This window comes from Eleginops maclovinus, chromosome 3 (genome assembly GCF_036324505.1).
Source record: "Eleginops maclovinus isolate JMC-PN-2008 ecotype Puerto Natales chromosome 3, JC_Emac_rtc_rv5, whole genome shotgun sequence".
NCBI lineage: Eukaryota > Metazoa > Chordata > Actinopteri > Perciformes > Eleginopidae > Eleginops > Eleginops maclovinus.
The window spans coordinates 26335348-26358109 of record NC_086351.1 but is presented as its reverse complement, the minus strand read 5'-3'; the positions used below and the strand labels follow the sequence as shown (position 1 = coordinate 26358109).

General features: G+C 41.1%; 1 protein-coding gene across 2 annotated transcripts; it reads left to right on the top strand.

The window, feature by feature from the left end:
* The first annotated feature begins 2769 nt into the window (after positions 1-2769).
* LOC134862216 (uncharacterized) lies at positions 2770-11080 on the top strand. 2 transcript variants are annotated; one of them, XM_063879983.1, is made up of 10 exons: positions 2770-3087; positions 5801-5852; positions 6450-6624; positions 7352-7715; positions 8052-8255; positions 8743-8834; positions 8976-9349; positions 9497-9563; positions 9736-9901; positions 10955-11080. In XM_063879983.1, the coding sequence occupies exons 2-10, from the start codon at positions 5808-5810 to the stop codon at positions 11067-11069; spliced, it is 1602 nt and encodes a 533-aa protein (XP_063736053.1). In that variant the 5' UTR covers positions 2770-3087; positions 5801-5807; the 3' UTR covers positions 11070-11080. The 2 variants fall into 2 exon arrangements, with proteins under 2 accessions (XP_063736053.1, XP_063736054.1); XM_063879984.1 differs by lacking the exon at positions 2770-3087 and having other exon boundaries at positions 5785-5852.
* The last annotated feature ends 11682 nt before the right edge of the window (positions 11081-22762 follow it).

Here is a 22762-nt window from a genome sequence, read left to right as displayed (position 1 = left end):
GGATGATCATGCAATCCCGCATGAGTTCATCTTTGTAGATGAGGCTGGGTTCAACTTAACAAAGACCAGAAGAAGGGGAAGGAACGTCATCGGCCACAGAGCCATTATAGATGTTCCTGGCCAACGTGGTGGGAACATCACAATGTGCACTGCCATCTACAATACGCATGGTGTCCTACACCGTCATGCCAACCTTGGACCATACAACACAGCCCATTGTCTCACATTTCTGGACAGACTCCACAATATTCTCATACCACCAGAGCGTATGAATGATGCAGAGCATCGAAGAAACAGGTATGTTATAGTATGGGACAACGAGAGCTTTCATCGTGCAGCCCCAGTCCAAACCTGGTTTGCTGACCACCCACCATTTGTCGTGCAATACTTCCCACCATACTCACCATTTTTGAACCCCATAGAAGAGTTCTGTTCAGCATGGCGGTGGAAGGTTTATGACCGGCAGCCCTTTGTGCGCATGCCTCTTTTGCAGGCTATGGAAGAGGAATGTGATGAAATTGATGTGGGTGCGATTCAGGGATGGATAAGGCACTCAAGGCGCTTCTCCCTTCGATGTCTGGCAAGGGAAGATATTGCCTGTGATGTGGATGAGGCGTTGTGGCCAGATCCAGCTATGCGGCAAGATGCTGCGTAATTACAGTATTTTTCTCGCCTCTTTTTTTCATATATATTTTTCTGCCCATTTTTTCTGTAATTTTCTTTTTCAGTTTACTGTTTTTTGTTAGCATATTTTTGTTCACGCCAATGTATCTACTGTGAATTTGTTGGGTGAAAAATAAAAAATAACGGCAGTATGTGTGTGTATCTACAAATATTTCTGTGCATGTGAACAATCTAACGAATTATCAACAGTTTGAACTATTTTAGTATTATGGCAAAGCTTACTAAAGAGGTTAGTGCTTTACATTTTGCCCAACAGTGTGTAGTTGGTGACACAACAATCTGGTAATATGAATGAAGTGTGTGCCGTTTGGTGCTTCATTTTGCAGCATATATGAGGTATTCTGCAGTTTGGGTGTGTGGTTGTGTGAATTGTGTTAAATATTTTGATAAACCAGGATGGTTTCCAAAATTGTGTTTAAGCAATTGTAAAAAACTGTAAACAATAAGAAAAGGGTGCTTGACCGCTGAAGCTAAATTGACTTATTTGAGCTTTTTTGTTTTTAAAAAAAAGCTACAAACAGATGGAAAGTAAAAGCAGAGTAGGAAAGACTGAACTCAGATAACCTCTCCTCAGACAGGCGCACCATGTGCCAGTCCACCTGTGGGCTTTGTGTTCATCAGCCATGATCTATTCTCATATTAAGTGTGCTAAAAGGGTGAGCTGTGTTCTGGGCCACACTCATTTAGGTCAGAAGCAGCTTAGTCAAGACTGAAAGCATTATTCACAGCTTTTCTTGTCCTTGCCACTGGGAGTTTTTCAGAACTCTCCCAGCTGCTACTTTCACTTCCCCATTTCCCACTGTGGTCACATCAAACACTCCTGAGCCGGTGCTTTGGATACTCGCTCAGTTTTACAGTGTCGTGATGTCCCAACATCATGTAGGCGCAGAGCGTGTGTTCCGTAATGGTCTGTGTGTGTGTGTGTGTGTGTGTGTGTGTGTGTGTGTGTGTGTGAGTGACAACAGGTGCACCTTTGTTACATCCTGTTGTACAGCAGCTGTCCTGTTTGTTGTCTCCTTTAGTAAGCATCAGAACCCAAATCCTCACTTCTGTCATGTTAAGCTGTGTACAATATTTTATTATTTTAAGAATAATACAAAAAATGTATATGAAATATGGTTAAAAAATATAAAATAATAAGAAAGGATTTCCAGTTCATACATTCTCTGAATGTTACACTGTAAATAATTACCAGCATTTCACAATGATTTACAGTATTATTCTACAGTAACATGTTGTAATTAAGTTCCCCTGTAATATCACAAAGAATACCTGTAAAAACTACAGTATCCTTGGATTATACAGCATTTAACTGTTATTTCACAGTAAAACCCTGCAATCAAAAAACCCCTGTGATATCACAACAAGGTCTGTAATATCACAGCAATACAGTAAAACAAATAATACGGAAAATACCCAAACAGCCGTTGAGTACTGTGCTCCAAATTGCGCATGCGTCAGACCGCGTTTTTGACAGAGCGGGACAGCAAACTCTTCACTGCCATCTTCCTCTCGCTGCCGGCGGCCATCGAACGGAAAAGAAGGTAAGCAATTTGACGTGTATAATAGCGCGAATGCAAATGGTGATTTATGAAATGATGAGACATTCCACTTCACTTTTATTCGGCGTGCGTCCGTGTTACGTGCCATGTCCTGACGCTAACTTTCGGTTCAAGTAACCAAAAGTTATGACAGACACGACAACACAAATACACTCATCGTAACATGTAGGCCTATCACTAAATGATGCAATTTATAAATCGATAAAAGTCGCGTTAATTTTTGTGTAATTAATTCATCTTAAAGTCCCGGCCCTAATAATAATATTTACTTTCAAATGGACGTTTATCGCATGACACAGTTCATATGTTGTTAGCAAGTGTGCCGATAGTTGTTAAGTAGTTAACTTAAGTTAAGTAATTAACTAGTGAAGATAGTTTAAATAACTATTAGCAAATGCTGTGAGAGAACGTTCTCTCACAGCATTTGCTAATAGTTATTTAAAAGTAGATATCTGTTAGAACTTGATTTTTCAAAAAAAGTGACAGCTCTATATTACAGTATCACCCACAGTTGAAACATGACCCGAGAGCAAAAGTGGTTTTAATCATATTGATAATAGCCAGTAATGATAATGATAATATTGCAGTACACCCAAAGGTGATGTAACTCAAAAAATGTCCATTACTCTCTCTTTTTTAAATTTCTTTTAACAAACCTGCAAATATGTATATATTTCATGTTTTTTACAACATGCTCATGATCATAATCTGCATTTACTGAAATTCGTGTTGTTGGTTGCCTTTGTGTAATTTCTCCTTTTTCTTTTCTTTCTAGGTCATCAGAGGGCAAGGCTAACCATCCTGTTCAGTGTCAGGCTAAGAGTGAGGAGAAATAGTTTGGGTAGGTGACTAGTTAAAATGCACCACAATGTTCCACTGTAAATTGGTTGGATGTGAGCATGTGTCTGATAATGTGTATAACTTTGTTCAGCACACAAAGCTGCATAGTAATGCCCTCAATTATCACTACCAGTGTGGGGTGCCTGACTGCTCACGGAGGTACAGAAAACACATGGGACTGCAAATTCATATGTATAGGCAGCATAGGTCCTACATACAAGCTGCTGGGCCTATACTGCCTGACACAACAGCTCTACCACCTGACACAACAGCTCTACCACCTGACACATCCTTGAAATGTCTGCTTGAGGCTTGTGCATTTAAGTGTGATACTTTGGCCTCTCTTATTAAGCATTTGAAGACGCACATAAGGGGAGGAATGGAAACTAGATGTCCATTTAGAGGTTGTGATTGCAGGTTCAGACACGTGATGACTTTTGCTTCACATATTTCCAGGAAACATAGATGTGCAGAGGATTCAGTTTTAGATGACATTGTTCTAGACAAGTCTATTACTACAGAGCCATTGCCAGGACCCAGTCAGTCGTATTCAGAACCTGCTGGTGAACATAATGAACCAGAAATGCCATTCGCTGTGGACGAAAACCTATTTTTCCAGAACCTTACACTTTTCTACTTGAAATTGCAATCTAAGCTACTCTTACCGGCAAGCACCATACAAACCATTATTGATGGCTTTCAAAGTGCTCATGAACTTGGCCTGTCTAATTCACTTAACATTCTGAGTGAGAAATTGAAAGAACTCGGAATCCCTCAGGCCACTATAAGCAGCATCATTGAGGAAATGAACAGAGATGATCTACTCACACTCTATAACAGGGGAAGGCTCAGTACAGATGCAAAGAGGAAGGCTGCTTTTAAAGAGTGTTTTAACTATGTTCATCCCATGCCTTTGCTCTTGGGCAATGATGAAAATGACAAAGAATGTTTTGCTCAGTATGTGCCTATACATGAGACATTGGTGACACTGTTCAAAAATGAGTCTCTACAAGAACAGTATACCTTGACACGTTTGCAGCCATCTACTGATGCTGTCTATCAGGATGTCAAGGATGGAGAAGGATTTCAAAGTAATCCAATGTTGAAAGCTGACCCTTCCTCACTTGGTTTGATACTGTACCAAGATTCCTTTGAGGTTGTCAACCCACTGGGCTCAGGGAAAAAAAAGCACAAGGTTTTAGCTGTTTACCTAACCCTGACTGACATCTTGCCTCACAATAGATCTTCTATAGATCAGATGCAACTTGTTCTCTTATGTAGGGAACAGGACTTTAAGTATTTTGGGGTAAATAAGGTTTTTGCTCCCCTGATTGAGGACCTCAAAATTCTGGAGCAGAGAGGTGTAGTCACATCTGATGGCATAGTACTAAAGGGCTCTTTGGTTGCCATTGCAGGAGACAACCTGGGATCCCATGCTATTGGGGGATTCTTGGAGAACTTCAGTCGGTCTATTAATTTTTGTCGCTACTGTGAGGTGTGTAGAGATGATTTCCTGACTAATCCTTTATCGTGTGGTACCACAAGAACAGCCCAATCATACGCAAGTAATTTGCAAGAGCAGGAAACTACTGCCACTGTGTCTGTATGCGGCATCAAGTTTGACTCTCCTTTCAATCAGCTTTCACATTTCCATGTTTGCCAGCCTGGCCTACCACCATGTCTAGGCCATGACTTATTTGAGGGAGTCATAGCTTATGACCTTCCTTTATATATTCGCCATTTAGTTGAGGAGAATCATTTTACTTACCTGCAGTTAAATCGGTGCAAGAACCAGTTCAGATATGAAGGTAATGATGGTAAGGACAAACCAGCAGACCTCTCTCCCGGCAGCAACAAACTAAGTGGGCATGCAGTTCAAAACTGGTGTTTCCTTAGACTTCTCCCACTCATGGTGGGTGACAGGATTAAAGATCCCTGCGAAAATGAGGTGTGGCAAATCATTTTGCAGCTGAGGGAGATGGTTGAGCTCATCTGTGCACCGGTCATTACAGAGGGCCAGGTCGCATATCTAAAAGTCCTCATAGAGGAGTACATAGACAACAGGACAAGGCTTTTCCCCAATGCCCCCCTCAGACCAAAGCACCATTATCTGTGCCACTATCCATCTCTCATCATTCACTTTGGCCCACTTATTCGACTATGGACACTGCGGTTTGAGAGCAAACATACATTTTTTAAACAATGTGCCCGCAAATTGCACAATTTTAAGAATTTGTGCAAAACTCTGGCAGAGAGGCACCAACTTCTACAAGCGTACTTGAGTGCGGGAAACTTGTTCCCTCCTCTTGTACAAGTAGAAAAGTGGACTGATTTTTACGTTGAGGACTACAATGACAGGATCAGGGCATCTGTAGCCAGTTGTCCATTCAAGTCACAGTCGGCAGTGGCTTGTAACTATGTTACAGTCAAAGGCACAGATTACAGAAGGGGGATGTACATTTTACTAGAGAACAGTGACGAAGGGCTTCTTATGGGGAAGATTATGCTAGTTATTGTTGTTCATAATTCTGTCTATTTTGTCTCGGAGAAACATACTTTTGTTAAGTTAATTGACACAGGTGTGTACTGTGACCTAGGAGTGGCCCAAGACAATTATGTGTGCATTAAGCAGGAAGATCTACTGGACTACTATCCTCTTTCAGCATACAACGTGCATGTCCAGTCCATTATTGCTCTCCACCATTCTTTTCCAGAGGCAGTATGAGCAGGGAGGAAAGAGAGGGTACTGGAAACGTGAGGAGAGACGTGAGTAGTAGAGCAGGCTACGTAGTCATAGCAAACTAAGTTAATTTTTTGGTAGCCTTGAAGAAAGTTGATTTTGTCTTTAATTTGCTTTTTTGATTGAACAGACTAGTAGGAAATATGCATACAGTGTAGGGGAGTCCCTTTCCTGGTTTGTTTAGGATGAATTAGAGTGTTGGACACCAAAATCTTGACGATTGCTCCTGTCCTGACTTTTTGCCTTGCTTTGCATCACCATCTGAGTGGCTGGCTATGGGCATGTCCGACATTGTCCTTAAAACAACCCAAAACGTTCATTTTCAAAACTGTGCAACTCACCGAGTGGTCAGTGGTGTTGGTTGGTGTTCCAAAACAAAGATATCGGCGCAATTTATGGTTTCCATCCGTGTTATTTACGGAGCAGGAGCAATCGTCAAGATTTTGGTGTCCAACACTCTAATTCATCCTAAACAAACCAGGAAAGGGACTCAAAGTGCTAAATACTGGAATTTTCCTTTAACTGACAATCTTTAATAGGCTATAAAATGGTGCAAATCCTGCCCATGGATTAACGGTTAACACTAATACAGTGTTTCACGATTCACTACTTAATGAGACTAGGTCAAGGAAGCAGTGTGGTCCTACTTGCCAAGTCTCCCTGATGACCTTCTTTCCACCATGCTTGATGAGCTTGGGGTTGAGACTGTCGACGATCTGGCCTTGATGGAGGAGAGGGATCTGGTTAAATATATCAAACCCATCCAAAGTCGGAAATTAATGAAGGGCATCAAGGACGGTAAATTCATCTTTTCACTCATTACACTTGTCACTCTTTCATGTCACTGAACTAGGGCCTAAGGATATTGGCACAACTGGTAGACAATAGACTTTGCATAACTGTAGTCCTAAGTTCACACATTGGTTTCAAATACTATTGGATGAAGTGATTAATATCAGGTGTGCAGCACAGCTTATAGACCTTATTCACGCATGCACCATCTGTTCGGTGTGGCGTAATGGTTTGGGGAAATGCATAACAGGCATAATAAATAGTAATTGGAATAAAAACTCATCATAACTGGGCTGTTTTTCACTGCTGTTTTCACATTTGGAAATACATGGAAGTGAATGCAGCTGATTAGCTAATTACTTCCATGCATATCCAAACTCGATAACAACGGCAGTGAAAAACAATCGGACCCAGTCATGATGAGTTTGTAATTCCACTAGTGTATTTGCCTGTTATTTTAACTATGGTTTTTTAAGTGGCATTATCAGAGCGATCTTTTAACACGAGTCAATGGACACTTCCGTATTCTCCCAACCCATTACGTCACATTTGAACAAATGGCACTCGCGTGAATAACTTCTAATTACTTCATCCAATAGTGTTGACAGGAAACCAACGTGTGAGCTTCCTCCAGTAAGTACTGGAGCAGGACTACGGTTATCACGTAGTCTATTGACTCATAGCCCTACATCTTGCCCTATCTTAATTAATAAATAGTTTTTGTGCCTTCTAGGAATTGCTACTCTTAATATGGAGGTGGTCTCTGAACCAAGTGCTCCAAGTTCCCCAGCTCCAAGTTCTCCAAACACTCTGGCTACTCCTCAAGCATTCCAGCCTCCAAATCAGCTGTTGCCCAGCCCTCCAAGCACTGCCCCACGCACGTCAAGCCCTTCACAGCTTGGCGTACCATGGTATGTGGACTTTCGTCTCAACTGGGACCAGGTGTCATCAGCCATTCGACTTAGAGTGGAAAAAGAAGAAAGACCATTGCCAGACCAGAGAAAGGCCTTCGTGGTCGTGCTCGTGGACCAAATGATGCAGCACGACCGCAACCCATCCAGAGCCATGTGCCACAGCGTTGTGAGAAGCATTGTCAGGTAGGCATGGGACTATTATCAATATTATCGTTAATTGTAATTTAAAAAATACAATTAACGTGGTGCAAGCTGTCAGTTAATCCCTAGCCAGACCCCCTTTAACTGTTTGTAGTTTTCATTGACTCATTTCCTGCACCTCTATGATGTCACAATGGTGCAGAAGTAAAGACTTTGTAAACATGGTTTGTTTAAATAGAGCTAATATAGTCAAGAAAACCAGAGTTATGCATGTTGGACATTTTTTACTTATATTTCGTGTTGCAATAATATAGTTTATCGTGATTATTTTTGCCACAAGGGTGACATATTTTCTAATTGTCCCACCCCTATTTTCAGGAACCATCCAAAAACATTTGGCGACATTGGCAAGCACGGTGATACTGTTGGAGACGGATGTCACTCTCTTCTGCAACAAGTAAAAACGAGAGTGGAGTACAAAAATAGAAATAATACTCTTGCTCAACGCCGCAGACAAGGAAGACCGCGAACGGGAATGGAAGGAGAGGCCAGACTGGCAAGAGGTCCTGTTGACCAATACGGGTATGTGGAAATATACGGGTAAAATCTGTCAACATTTTGATCGAAAGCATTGTATATGACCATGAATGCAACCCTGAAACAGGACAAAACATACTTTTCTCTTGACTACTATATTGACACTTTGACATGGACCCTTTTCCCAGCAAGCATGCTGCGGTGTCAATAGTGTAGTAAACACAGGTGTAATTACCTGTGATTATGGCCCTGTTCCATTTAGGATTAAGCTGAGCCAGGGTGCTGATATTGTGCATAGTGGCTCCCTGGCATGGCTGTGACACACAAAATACCTTGACCATAATTAATTTGATAAAATACACCTGTGCTTACAACACTATGACACTGCAACATGACTGCTGTGGAATGGGTCTATTTAGACAGTCACAACCGGGAATCAAACTGCTGACCCTTCAGTCATGAGACAACCTGCTCCACCTTCTGAGCTTAGCCGCCCCCGATAGTATTGTTACCCTGTGATGCCCACCCCTAGGTGTATGAGGTGGGGCCCAGCAGATTTGCCAGAGGGGGAGACCGAGGCAACGTTGGAGAATAGGAAGAGGGATCTGCTCAACATCTACTCAGGCATGCCATCTACTGTCTTTTTGGTTAATTTTGTTTAATGCAAATTTGCAAACTTGTCCTGATCTGAACACTGTGTGTGGGTGGCGGCTACCAAATTGTTACTTGGGTACTAACAATAAATGTATATGTCTGTATACACAGAGGAAGGAATGAGTGGGGCAGAGAGAGCAGAACCAATAATGAAAAAGACATACATCATCCTGCGGAAATACCTTAACAAAGAGCCTGCCGCAGAGATGTCCGAGATCAAACTGGAGTGGCCGTTTCTCTTCTCTCAGAAATGCCTATTCTCACACTTTGGCATCCTGACGGACGTCGATGTCCTTCAAAAACTACAGGAGGCAATTACTCGACGAGGACAGACCATCCTGGATTACTGTGCAACACTGGACAACCCCAAGATCCGCGATGTTCTGGCCCGCTATGATCCAGACTCTGACAAGGCTGCCTGCATCCTGTTGCTCCTAATGTCATACTTCAAAGAGCCGAAGGAGAATTTGATGCTTGAAGTTGATGTAAGATTTTTTATTCAAATATTTAAAATGCAAAATGAGTGATTACATTAGACGCCATTTATGACCTTGTATGATTTACCTCTGACCAATGAACAATATTTATCCTTTAATGTTAAATCTATGCTATTGTGTGTTACTATGTTACAGCCATGTGCCACTGCTGTGGACGTTAATACTGCAGAACTCCCCAGCACCCCCTGTTTGATCATTCAAGGTAATGTTACTTGGACCTTGTATCGACATTTCTAACTCAGTATTTTGTTTTGATTCTAGGAATCTACATGACCACAATAAATAATAATAATGATTACATTTGTATAGCACTTTATATCTGAAACAGATCTCAAAGTGCAAATAACACATGATGTGGTATCTGTTCATTTCAGGTGACATGATGAAGCCCTCTGGATGGCTTATATCCATCGAGGGACATGTCGTAATGGGCCCACACCCTTTGTTTTTACACGGAGTAGCTGCTTTCTTCAGCAGCTATTACGTCTTCAACATTGAGTATCCTGCCACTGGATCGTCAACGCTGGAGTTCATTCAAAGGTATTGTATAAAGATCACATTTAATCTTGTAATTCACATTTTAGTATAGGCTTCCAACTCAATGATTGTCTTGAGGTCTAAAATGCTGACAAAGGAGGTACCTGAGGCTAGCCTGTTGAGACCATCCTGATCTTGCGAACTCATATTCTATTTCGCTCTGCAGATCAGTCTGGGTATCTACACATGTTACGCTGACTATGGTCCAACAAATACCTACCGGTGTGTTGTTTTTATACAAATTCGCCAACACCGCGAGATTAGCAGAGGAGAAAAAAATCTGCGCAAATGTTTACTTCCTGTTACTACTGGACTCTACATTCGCGAGATGGACATAATATCATTATTTTCAGTAGGCCTACATCAGAGACAAGGATACAAAGAACATTATAGTTAAGTGCACTTTGTGTGCGAAACCAAAAGATCGTAATCTAACGAAACATCTAGCGCGGTGCCACGCTAACATTAAGCTAGTAACTAAAAGAAAGCAAACCGAGGATGAGAGCGGAGAAAAAACTTTTTGATGAAGCATAAACTATGTGTCATTATGCTATGCTCTCTGTGAATAAAAGATAAAGGGATAGAAATGTAAAAAGGGTTGTGCATCTTGTCATGTCTTTAGGTGTTAGGTTACAATATACAGTAGTAGGCTCTAGCTCTATTGATTTCAATATGAATTTGCCTAAAGTTACAGTATATCCATTACAATATGTATTGCGCCATGAGCCATAACTGGGGCCATTATATTGTACTGTTGTTAGCCTTAAGCCTAGCTCAGTCATTATGCCATACCACATCACCTCCTACTGGATGTCTTAATGAGATGCATTGAACGCAATAAGATCTATTCCATATTTCCAGTTATTTTGATGAAAGTAATGCAAAAGTAGTGTAATGCCTTACAATTCAAAGACAGTAATATTGTAATGTAACAAATTACTTTGAATGACAGTAATAAGTAATAAATAATGCATTACGTATTTGAAGTAACTTGCCCAACACTGCCTGCAATACATAAGTCTATTTAAAACTGAAACTATCTTTGCTTATTAACAGGTGCTTCTTGGGCATCAATCCTGAAAGAGGCTCAAAAACAAAGAAGCGGACAACAATGAACCCTCATGTGAGCACCCTTTTGAGGAAACTTATAGACTTTGAGTGGGCATCATAGATTTTTTGCAGCAGCAGTTGTCATGCTCAGTTTTGAGCAGTTTTTGTACTTTTCTTAAGACAACTTTTGCACTACAATATGTTTGCACAACGCTGTTACGTTTTGGCATTCATGTTGAATAACCTTTCTTTGTAAATAAATATGCCATTGGGCTAACATTGACTTTACCTTGTGTGTTGGTTGGTTTTAATTGTACAATGATTGTAAATGATTGTAAAGTAATTTAGTGTGCATTGCATGCACAGTAAATTACTGGCCAATTCCACTGACTTCCACAGTATACATTGTAAATTCACAGTAAATTACTGTCAACTTGTGCATTACTTTCACAGTAGACACTGTAAAAGTACAGGGCCTTGTTGTAATGATGTACAGCAAAAGGTTGTAATTCCCCAGTAATGTACTGTAATATCACAGTAATTACTTTGTCATTGAAGCTGTGAAGTTACAGTATACAGTTGTGCTTTTACAACAATGCATTGTAATATCACAGATGTGAAATCACAGCAAATTGCTGTGAGTACATTTCACAGTATATTGCTGTAATCCTTACTGTGAAAGTCATGCAAAACTTATCCAATTATTTATTGTGAATTCACAGCGAAAATTTTTACAGTGTAACTGATACGGTTAGAGTAACTGTTAAAGACTTTTCAGCACACCTGTAATTGAACTCAAGGCTTACATCGTCTTATTGTTTGTCATTTTCAAAATGTCTTGGTTTGTAGGCCTTCACTTAGAACATCACTATCCAACACTGTCACTCAACATTCTATGAATATTTGTAAATGTTCCGTAGAATGAAGCAAATCATTCTTAACCTAAAGTTAATTTGACGAGTTCACCACATGTTTGAAACTGTGTCCAATAAATACGTATTCCTCAAAACATAATTAAGGTTGCAGGTTTTGTGTGTGGGAATGTTATTTTGCAGGACACCAGGTTTCAAACACCTGCTTTGACTTCTAAATGTTTAAACATTTGACTTTATAATACTTCTTATTGAGTCAACATTTGGGAAGCTATTGCAGCCAAACCCTAGAACCACTTTCAAATGTTTGAAATGGATCAGACTGAGTATTCTGAGCTGATAGATCATTGTACTCCAGAATCAGAGATGCAGGTCTCACCATGTGATCAGTCAAACAGTAAGCAGAGACATTCTTCTGTTCTACCAGAGACGTTTAATCCAGCAGAGTGGGAAAGAAAACGTATCCAAAGAACGGACTGATGTTGACAGCAGTGTCAGAGTTGATGAGGGACTCGACCCTGTGACCTGCAGGGTCAATGGAGGGTCCATGATGCAGTGTGGGGACGGATTACAGCCGTATGTCACGGCCTGCCTGCTCAGCACAACAAGCTGTTGAAACTGAAAAGGCAGAAGTTGATGGACAAATCGACTGATTGATGTGTTGATTGATCGCTGCAAATCAGATATCAGGGTAGAAAGCTGCTCACTCTTTGAGTTGATCTGTGACATTATTTTCCAATATAGGTTTTTATAAAACATGTTTTTCTGTTAAATCTTTGCTCTGGAATGTGAGAATTCAAGAAAAACCTCTGCCTCTTTTCATTACGTCCAATTCACTGCTTTATAATTTACGCGCACTTTTCTTGCCTGGATAGAAACCCTCCTTTTCACTCTGTTCTTCCTTGAACCTCCCATTGAACCCCCCCCCCCCCCCCCCCCCAACTTCTCCACCCCTTCTAAACTTTTTTTACTTGGAGGGACTTTAAGGAAGAATGTCATTCAGCGCATTCAACTGCTCGCCCCCAAATATCTGCTGCAAACATGTTCCCACTGATTCTCTCAAAGAATTAATTGCTGCAAATAATCTCACCATCTGGTTGTGGAGGTCCATACCTACGAGGCTGCTTGCATTGCGAAGGTTGGGGTCTATTCAGACTCCTGCTATGCTACTGTGGTGCAGAGAGAGGGAGAGAGGTGGCCAGGCTTGCCAGGAGGCTGAAAAGAGGAGGGAATGACAAAGACCACCATCTGCTCCTTGTCTTTCTTGTCGGCGACCCTGGACGCCAGCAGAGACCCTGCATCACTATGATCCAAGTGCAGACCACTGACTGGAATGTTATTGAGAGCGAGGATAGGGAAATGGAGTAAGGCAATAAGTGAAAAAGAAAGAGAAAGAAGAGACTTGAGAGGGTGAGGAACTTACTTCTCTCATCATCTTTCCTCAACTTCTGTATACCATTAAACTGTCAACAAGCTTTTCAAACTTTGCAAAATCTAAAATGCAAATCAGGCGTGTTTTAACAAGCTAAGGCTGAAGGTTGAATCATTTACTGATGTCAGAAAAATATACATTCGCCAACACCATGATGCACAATCATCCATATGAATACATGCATACTTATGCTTTGTTTTGACTTGTTTACTTGTTTGCTCAAAACTGTTATAGCTAAAGAAAAACATGTATTTAATGTATCTAGTAATGTTTATCTTATTTTTCCACAGTGACAGCAGGGTGATCCAGGGTGTGTGAGCTTTCAGACGACTATGTCAGTAATGTTATCTGATAAATGAAACATCTTGATGAAAATAATCAATCAAACAGACACACCATGCTTGGATAAAAGATAAATAGAATTACTTTATTGATCCCAATTTGGGAAATGTTTTCGTTGCAGCAGCATACAAAACAAGGCACTGTAATTACAATAACAAAAAAACAAAAAAAAGCACTTAAAAAGAAAGAAATATACAATTTGGACAAAACATGGACAGAAAATACAAATAAAAAATGTATATAAAGCACAATATAATATGTACAATCAGTGAGAAGGTGTGGAATATTAAATATAATAAATCTATATATAGAATGTACAGTATGGTTTAAGTCCAGTGATCACAGAGAGGCTATGGAGCAGAGAGTTATCTGCCAGCCAGAGGGGAGTTGTTATACAGGGTTATTGCAGTAGGCAGGAAGGCAGTCCATCTGAGATTCAGCATTTCCTATGATTCCACATATAAAATTGTTCTGATGGAAATTAGAGCAACTGTACATGGAGACGCTCTCTGGGGAACACATGACTTAATGTTTGTCAGCCGCTCCACTCAGTGGGGTTCACTGATTTTGACTGTAAGTCTCCTAGCAACTAGGACCGTCAAATGTCCGTCAACCATAGCGTGTAAACGCCACCCATGCGGTTGGCGTTTACACGCTTTTTTACAATTTGCCCCATAATAAGACAAGATAAGATAAGATGTCCCTTTATTAATCCCCGTGGGGAAATTCGAGTGTTTAAGCAGCAACAGAGAAGAGGAAAAACAGTACAGGTTCACACAGGGATATGAAACACAAATAAAATTAAAAATTTAAAAAATCTAAAACAAATGTATATACATATATATATATATATATATATATATACATTTAAGTAACCAAGTAGTGTTAAAAATATATACATGTATGAGTGCAGAAAGAAAGTGCATTCAAAGTTATTGTGCAAAAGTGTAAAAGTGCAGGCTTGATGCGCGGTCTGGGTTATTGTCAGTGAGTCACATGGTTAACCCCTTGTTGTGCAGCCTGATGGCTACAGGCACAAAGGAGTTTCCCAGGCGCTTAGAGCTGTGCCGAGTTGGGATGAGTCTGTGGCTGAACGTACTCCTCATCTTCACTAGCTGTGCATGGAGGGGGTGGGAGGGGTTATCCAGGATACTGTCCAGTTTCCTCCTCGTCCTCCCCTCAGCCACCTCCTCCAAATTATCCAGTTTAACTCCAACAACAGAGCTAGCCTTCCTCACGAGCTTGTTCAGCCTGTCAGCATCCCTTTTAATCTTTCTAATACCAATACTATCATTGTACTATATGCCCTTAATAGCATACAGAATTCCAGTTTCTATTCAATTTGATAAAAATTGCTTCATCGTTATAGAAAGTAAATAAAAATGCAAATAACATGGTACAAAATAAAGTGTCAGCTTTTTAAATCACTACCACAGAATGCTGGCAAGAGATGATTTTGCCTGCCCTCCATAATAAGAACAAGAGCCAATGCAGGTTGATCCCCACCCATTAAATTATTATGCCATCTCTCTTCATGTGTTTGTTATTTTCCTTTTTCACCCCTTCACTCCAATTTTACAGGAGGTGATGTGTGTGTGTGTGTGTGTGTGTGTGTGTGTGTGTGTGTGTGTGTGTGTGTGTGTGTGTGTGTGTGTGTGTTGGAGTATGTGGTGCAAACGATCAGCCCTATAGTGTGTTTAGTGTGGGCGGCTGCTGTTGCTGCTTCTTGTGCGAGCAGATTATGTATGTGTGTGGGTGTGTGTGTGTGTGTGTGTGAGCAGTTTGCGTGTGTATGCTTTGTGCTCCAGGGTGTGTGTGCCCCCTCCACCTCCACACCCCTGGGAAAGTGTAACAGGTGTGCCTTCCTGCAGCAGCATCAGCAGTAGCAGGGTGACGGGCTGGGGGCCGCAGGGTGCAGTGACCTCCCTTTTGGTGCTGTGTCCCAGCATCCCAGCACACATCCTGACCACCACCCTCTGGCGTTTCTGAGAAAAAAGGCAAAGAATGTGGAAGCTAATTACTATATTAACATGACAATTGAACAGGAAGATCACAAACGTGCAGAACTGATCACACAGTTTCAGCTCAGTGCTGCAGGCAGTGAGAGGCAAACACAGCCTTCAGTCTGAAGCTGCTCGCTGTCAAACTGCAGCATACTAACTGTTAAAGCTCTACTGTTCACTTCTTCCAAGTTTTGTGAAATATAAAAATCAGGCGCCTATCTCTGTTTCATATCTCATATCACTGTTTGTTTGAAAGACAAGCAATTGGAAGAGTTTGGCCCCATGGACCTGATGGATGCGACACATGCTTCAAACTATTCAGCTGCATTTATACAATCTAAATATCTTTGGACGGTTTACATTATCTACTTTTCTCTGGCCTGATGATACGAATGAATCCTAAAATTGTTAAATGTTAAGACAGTTTGATGTGCACTTCTTCCAAAGGACGGTGTTTAATGTGTTTTTTATTGGCAGAGCGTTCACACAGGAACCTGGGATTTAACAAACATAGACTTGTCATGGAAAATTGCCTGCTTGGTCTTGAGTCCAAACATCTTTGATGGAGCAAAGCACAGCAGCTGAATTAAAAGATATGGCGTAGGAAAGGCTTACTTTCAGAGGCAGGGCTCAAAGTATGGGCCGTTAGTAGCCTGAGCTCCGGCGGCTCCTGAAGTCGTGTTTGCAGTGCAGCGAAAGAAGTCTGCACAGATGGTTAGGTACCAAAGGCAGAAGACTTTTTCTCATGCCTTTAAATGGAAGCACTCTCTTTCTACGCTAATATTTAGCTCCTTCAAATGCTAATGGAGTGGTTTCGCTCTCCAAGGTTAGCATAAGAACTATGGGAAGCCTTTAGATCCTAGACATTTGTTTACCAGATGAAAGAGCCTGCACATTGTAAGAGGGAGGCAGGCTCTCAGCACTATCTCTCCTGAACACCCCCAGTCAATTCCAAGTGAAAAGGCTGCACTATTTGTGCCTTTTTCCAACAGTTAATTTCCTCCAACACTTTTTTTCCTCTCTGATGATTCTGAGAGGAAACTGTTGTCAGGCTTTAATGTGATGTCACATTGTGTGTGTTTATGTGTGCGTAGGAAGTGGGGTTCTGTATCATAATAAATAAGGCCTGGGAGAATAGATAGCATGACTTGAAGGGCCTGTTTGGATCCTAAATATTTAGAAAAATTAATCTTTGTATGTTTTTATACACAGATTATTTTCATAGGAGCAGGAAACAATTTGCCCAATTTTGTGTATGTTTTGTAATAGGAGCTTTCTCTCTCTTAAAACTAAATAAGTCTGATCTTTCAGAACACAACTAATATTTCTGCCTTCTTTCTTTAAAGAAAAATGTACTTCGTGCCAATTTCACAAGCTGCTTTGATTCTGTTTTGAGCCTCATTTGATCCATTGTTGAGAGTAGGAAAAATGATTTATATCACCATGGAAACACCAATAGTGAACACAAAATACAAAAGAAAACCAAAATACCAGATCTAAAAAACAACTTTACCTTTGATGAGAGCTCTCCAATGTTATTGACGTGTGCTCCTTCTATGACTTCCAAAACAATTCTCCTTTTTGTGGGATCATCTTGCTTATTAAATATGAATCAAAAGGGAAAAATATAGAATGGCCCATAAAAGGTTGACAATAAGTAGCAGTATTTCCCCCGCTGGGCTGTTTCAGAGGCAAACAACTCGTATTATTCTTCAAAACTGTAATAAAGCACTATCTTTGCAGCATCTTCGTAATCCATTATTCACTTCCAGTTTCCAAGAGGAGGCTCTAGAGGATGCTTAAGAACCCAATACAATATTTATGTAGTATGCTGCAGTGCTGCCACACACACACACACACACACACACACACACACACACACACACACACACACACACACACACACACACACATACACAAAACCCTATCATACCTTCTCTTTTCTTCCATCCATATGGACCTACCTATATCTCTGTGGATTAAAACCTGAAACATTTAACTCCATTGGTTGGTAATAGCAGAACATAATGTCTTATTCTTCCCTTTTTGTGTCACACACTCAGTTTCTCCATGGCGTTGGCCCACATACTGTACATTGTTTATGTCTGTTTCAAGATCCAGGCCAGCTATGACTTCTTTCACTTGGGATTTCTATACTAGGAGCATTCTCAGTGATGATCTATTTGAAAATGGGAGATAGAATACACGTTCCTTTGAGATGCTAAATATATTTCTGAAGAGGCTCTGAAAACATGTTGGATTTAAGAGCGCCCTGCAGCCTATTTAGTGCATCAAACTCCTCAGAGTAGCAGAGCAGAGTTTCACTGTTCAGATCAGTAATGATAATGATGTAACTGTAGTAAATATGTAGACATTGCAGGTCATCGGATCAGCATGCTGGCCGCTGATCTGCTGGTCTAATGTGGTAGAAAGCTTAGGATCCATGGCCTCATTGGCATAGATATTACATGCCAGCAGAGGGGTTTTTCCTGGGGAAAAATTATCAATAAAATGAAGTGTATTTAGGATTAACAACAGCTCTGTTTTAATCAGTAAAAAATAGGGATATAAAAAGTAAAGGCAAAAAACACAGAAACGATGCTGTCAATCAAAAAATAAAATAAAACTCTTGTAAAAACTGTCATACGTTAAGATATAGAAAATGATTTACATGAAATCTGGATATAAAGACCAACGTGCAGAGTGCTATTGCAGCGTACTAGTAGAATAAAATCCAACATGTGCAGTATTGTTATGGAAAGTGGATGAGAGGTAGCTTGTGTACAAATGTGCAAAATATTTTGAGGGTTGTGCGACAGGCAATACCTAAATGAAATAAAAAAAAAACAAGATATCATTTGCATAGTGTGCATTAATGTCATGCATCATGTTTATGGGGTGGAAAAAAGTCAGAGTCAGTGGGGGTCCTGGGTCTTGTTAATGAGGCCGGTAGCATAGGGGAACAAACTTTCCCAAGCAGATGGCTCACCCAGGAAATGGTGGGTCCATGACCAGTGTGAGAGGGTCCATCTGGGTCAATCTGCCTGACAAAATAACTCCGGACATCGGATCAGTACAGAGCTGGGTCATGCTCTGTTTTGCTCAGTGCCATGGTTCAGGTTTTACCTGTGATGCTTTATTTCCTTATCCCGTCCTCCTACATGCTTTGAACCCCCCAGGATGTGTGCTCTGGGGTTTGCATGTAATAGCTGATTATGAATATAGATCATTGATTATTGACTTCGGATGAACGATTGGAACAAGTTGTTCCAGTCTGGGTCAGCTGGTGTTGACAAATAATACAGTCATACAGTGTTTGATATTTAAAGATTCTAAACCTACATTTTCAGATAAGGTATTCCACAATATCTGAAATATAGTAGTAAATACTGAACCATTGAAATTCCACAATTAATGATACTCTATCCGATTCCAGTGTAAAAACAATGAATCACATGCCAACCTACACTCCTTCAAGGTGTTTGCATACAGTTTTACAAGATTACATTTGAACACAAAATGCCCAAGGTTCATTTTTACTTAATAGAGCTTGAATACACTATAATGCAAGTAGAAAGCATGTCACTGGCTGCTAAAATATAATGTTTACTAGAATGTAATGTGCAGTGACGGTTCTAGACCAATATTACCAGGACGGGGCCAGTTATTTTACGAGTGGTACAATAAACACGGGTTAAAAAACAGACAGTATAAAGTAATTGTGTAAAAATAAACATGAAATACAGTAGTTGGTATTTGTTTCTGTATAGGTATTTATTTCAGTAACTTTAAGTTACTCTTCTTTGTTTCAGTAACAACATTGTTACAGTAGTAACTTTTTCATTTACAGTACTGTTTCAGCAGTAATCAGTATTTACACTTCAGGGTCTCTGCATTCCAGGCTGAGGTTTCCTCCTCTTTCTCATTACAGAAACAATATCCTGTGTTTTTTGTGATTTTCAGTCACATTAGCCCCGCCTATCACGCCAGCACTATAGCCAATAAATCATAGTATTATAAACCTTTTTTTTGGAGGGTGGCCACAGGGGGGTCCCAGGTCAGCGTTACGGGGCCTCTGGCCCCTGTTGCCCCCCCCCCCAGAACCGCCTCTGGTAATGTGTGATTGGCTAATGCTTTGCTGGACAATATCACATTGATGTGAGTGTTGGTGTGGGACAGCTTTTATACACATGTTTGGTTCAATAGCTGTGCCTGAATATAAAGGTGTAGACTGGTTATAACAAGTGCACTTGTAAGCTGCTGTTTTAAAGCTTCCGGTTTGGTGTTTTGGCCATTCGGTCTTTATTTGTTTTGTCTCCAGAAGGTGATGAAATGCTGAAGGTAAGTACAAACGAACAGTGAACAGTATTTTTAGGCAACCAAAGAGTTTACATTTAGCGTAACATTCTGCAACTCACAATTATACATTAACTACTATATTTTAGATTTTGGGGTGAACCATTCCTTATATATAAATAATAACATCAATATGAAACTGTGTTTAAATGCATAAGCAGGATGATAAATGGTGAGATACCTTTAGTGAAGGGGGGCATATGTTGTTGCAATCTCCCTTCATAACCATATTGTCCATGATCCCAATCTAACAATGGGATCTGCTCTCTACACTCTTCACATCCTGATGAATAGAAGCTCCGTGTTACTGAGTCCAGATTGAGTGGTCTGATATTTGGTAGTCAGGGAGGCTGTTGTGGCTGTTTCAGCGAGTCCGAGGTCAGGACATTCAAGGAGCTGTCTGCTCATGGCCTGTAGAGGGAATGAATAAGAAACAGTGACTGCAGCAGAGATTGTGTGTGTGTGATAGAGAGAGAGAGAGAGAGAGAGAGAGAGAGAGAGAGAGAGAGAGAGAGAGAGAGAGAGAGAGAGCACGTTCACACAGGGACAGAGAGCGGGAGATAGGGCTCTTTGTGCTGATGTGTTCGGTGACCTTGCGCTCTCAGTGATGGTCCTCTATCTCCACTCACAAAATAGAACAGCCAAATAGGATTCTTAGATACACCAGCACATAGTGGAGCCAGAGACTGGATCTCAGTGATGCAGTTTGTGTGTGTGTGTGTGTGTGTGTGTGTGTGTGTGTGAATTCCTGCATTGGTGTGTAAATGGTGCGATAGAGGAAACAGCAGAAATAGAGAAAAGGTAATGCCATCCATCACAAAGGCAGAGCGGCCTTGGCAGAGCCTTGGGGTGCTGATTATATTGCCCACAGTGTGTGGGCGAGCTGCAGCACGGCCGGTAACACAGCACATAGATTTACAGCCTAGGTGTTGTGCCCCAGTCAAGGTACAAATCATGAAGAAGTAGAAAATATTTCAAATAAAGTTTATTCTAGCCATGTAGGAAGGCCCTTGCTGCCTGAAACTCAGAAAGTCACACACAACTTTTGTCCAGGCAATGCTTGCACTTTGTAGAACTCTCACTAATAAACATTTTGGAGCATACATGCATTAGACATTATTCTTTGCAGTCAAGAAAATAATTCAGTACTATACACAGACAACCAGGAAATCTTCGTAAGGACAACACCTTTGATAACTCTCTGTACACTTGCTGAATGGGAGTAGGAGAAATGTTGATGACATGATGATGATCGCTGGTAACATTTTTTCAAATCCTAGGTGAGCGTTACCTTTACCCAATATCTTTCTTTAAGATATTTATTTATTTTAAAATCATCGATTTAGAGGCAAAAGGTACCTGTAGTGGAATGCATTTACATCTGTATTTGTTGATTGTTTGATCATGTCATTTCTGATACTCTTTTTGGCATCAACTCTGAGAACGTTCAGAGAAGCTGCTTAGTAAGAAAAAGACAAACAAGGAAGAAGAAGAGAGTGATTGCTTAAAGACTAAAACACTACACACAACATGAATTCATTCTCTTCTCTTTACAATTTGTGTCAAATTCAAGCAGCGCAACCCCATCCCACCCCCCCTCCTCTCCTCCCTCTGCGCTCCTTCTTCCTGCCATCATCTGTCCGTTTAGCCGTCATGCGATAAGACAGGTATGGCTACTCCCACGCCGGATACATCTTGATACACGGCTGGCTCTGTGGTGCGTAAACCCCAAGGTCTTTGTGCTCCTCACGTTGCGCAGATCAATCTCCCAGGCAGGTTCCCAGGAGGAACACAAAGCCTTACAGCTGAGACAGTACTGTCCCTCAGCAGCAGAGAGACAGAGAGGCAGGGCAGCCAGAGAACCACTGGGAGGAGAGGAGGGAGGCAGTTGGGGGGTTAGGGATTAAGTCTTTTCTTCCAGGATAAGGACTTGTCTCTGAGAGAAAGACAGAAAGAGGCTCTCTTGGAGGAGGAGAGGGTTTGATCTCTCAGCCTCCCCCTCCTCTCTCCCTCTTCTTCTTCCCTCTTTTGTGTTTTCCTCCCGCTCAGTGTAATCCAACGTGACACAGTTACAGATGGTCTATCAATGCTAGAGCCCATCACAGCCCTGTTGAGGGGCCTGCTGAGGGCATGAGGGGGCCTGATAGGCTGTCCAGTATCCTGTCTGCATGTGTGTGTACCTGCTCCTACCTCTACAGGGACCAGCCAAGACGTCCAACACGTCAAAACAGCCGTGGCTGTGATATATACGTATATACAGTATATATATAGATCTGCAGCAGGATTCTCCTCACAGCGGAGGGGGGGTCTCTTGTAGGCAGGAAATAGGAGACAGGCTGACACTCTGACGGAGTGTTTGTGAGTACGGGCCTCCTGTGCATCTCACCATGGTAATGGCATCCCAGAGGAAAGGCCTTTGACTATATGTCTTCTCCCATACATCCAATCCAAGTCTCAGATCTGCACCCCCCCCCCCCCCCCCCACCACCACCACCACCTGAATGGTTGTAGCTTCCTAATTGAACCTGAAGGTAGAAAACATGTATCTCTTTCTTATGCTAATCAAGTTTTGAGTACAAAATATACGGACAGATGCTGTATTAGAGGCATACAGAATACAACCTATACAAAGGGGACAATATGATATTCCTGGAGACAATCATGAATATGATAATGTTCTTGAATAAGAAGGTGCTTGTGATTTAATCCATGCACTGCAGTTCAGAAGCTGACTAAATATCACAGCAATGCATTTGTGTTCATGATCCACTGTGATTTCTGATGTCTTATGGTACGCTATAGTTACACT

What these genes read in the sequence shown, in the direction of transcription:
- LOC134862216 (XM_063879983.1), top strand. Translation starts at nt 5,808, where the DNA reads ATGAGCAGGGAGGAAAGAGAGGGTACTGGAAACGTGAGGAGAGAC. An exon ending in TCTGCTCAACATCTACTCAG is followed by an intron (nt 8,835 to 8,975) that starts GCATGCCATCTA and finishes CTGTATACACAG; the next exon opens with AGGAAGGAATGAGTGGGGCA. An exon ending in CCCCTGTTTGATCATTCAAG is followed by an intron (nt 9,564 to 9,735) that starts GTAATGTTACTT and finishes TGTTCATTTCAG; the next exon opens with GTGACATGATGAAGCCCTCT.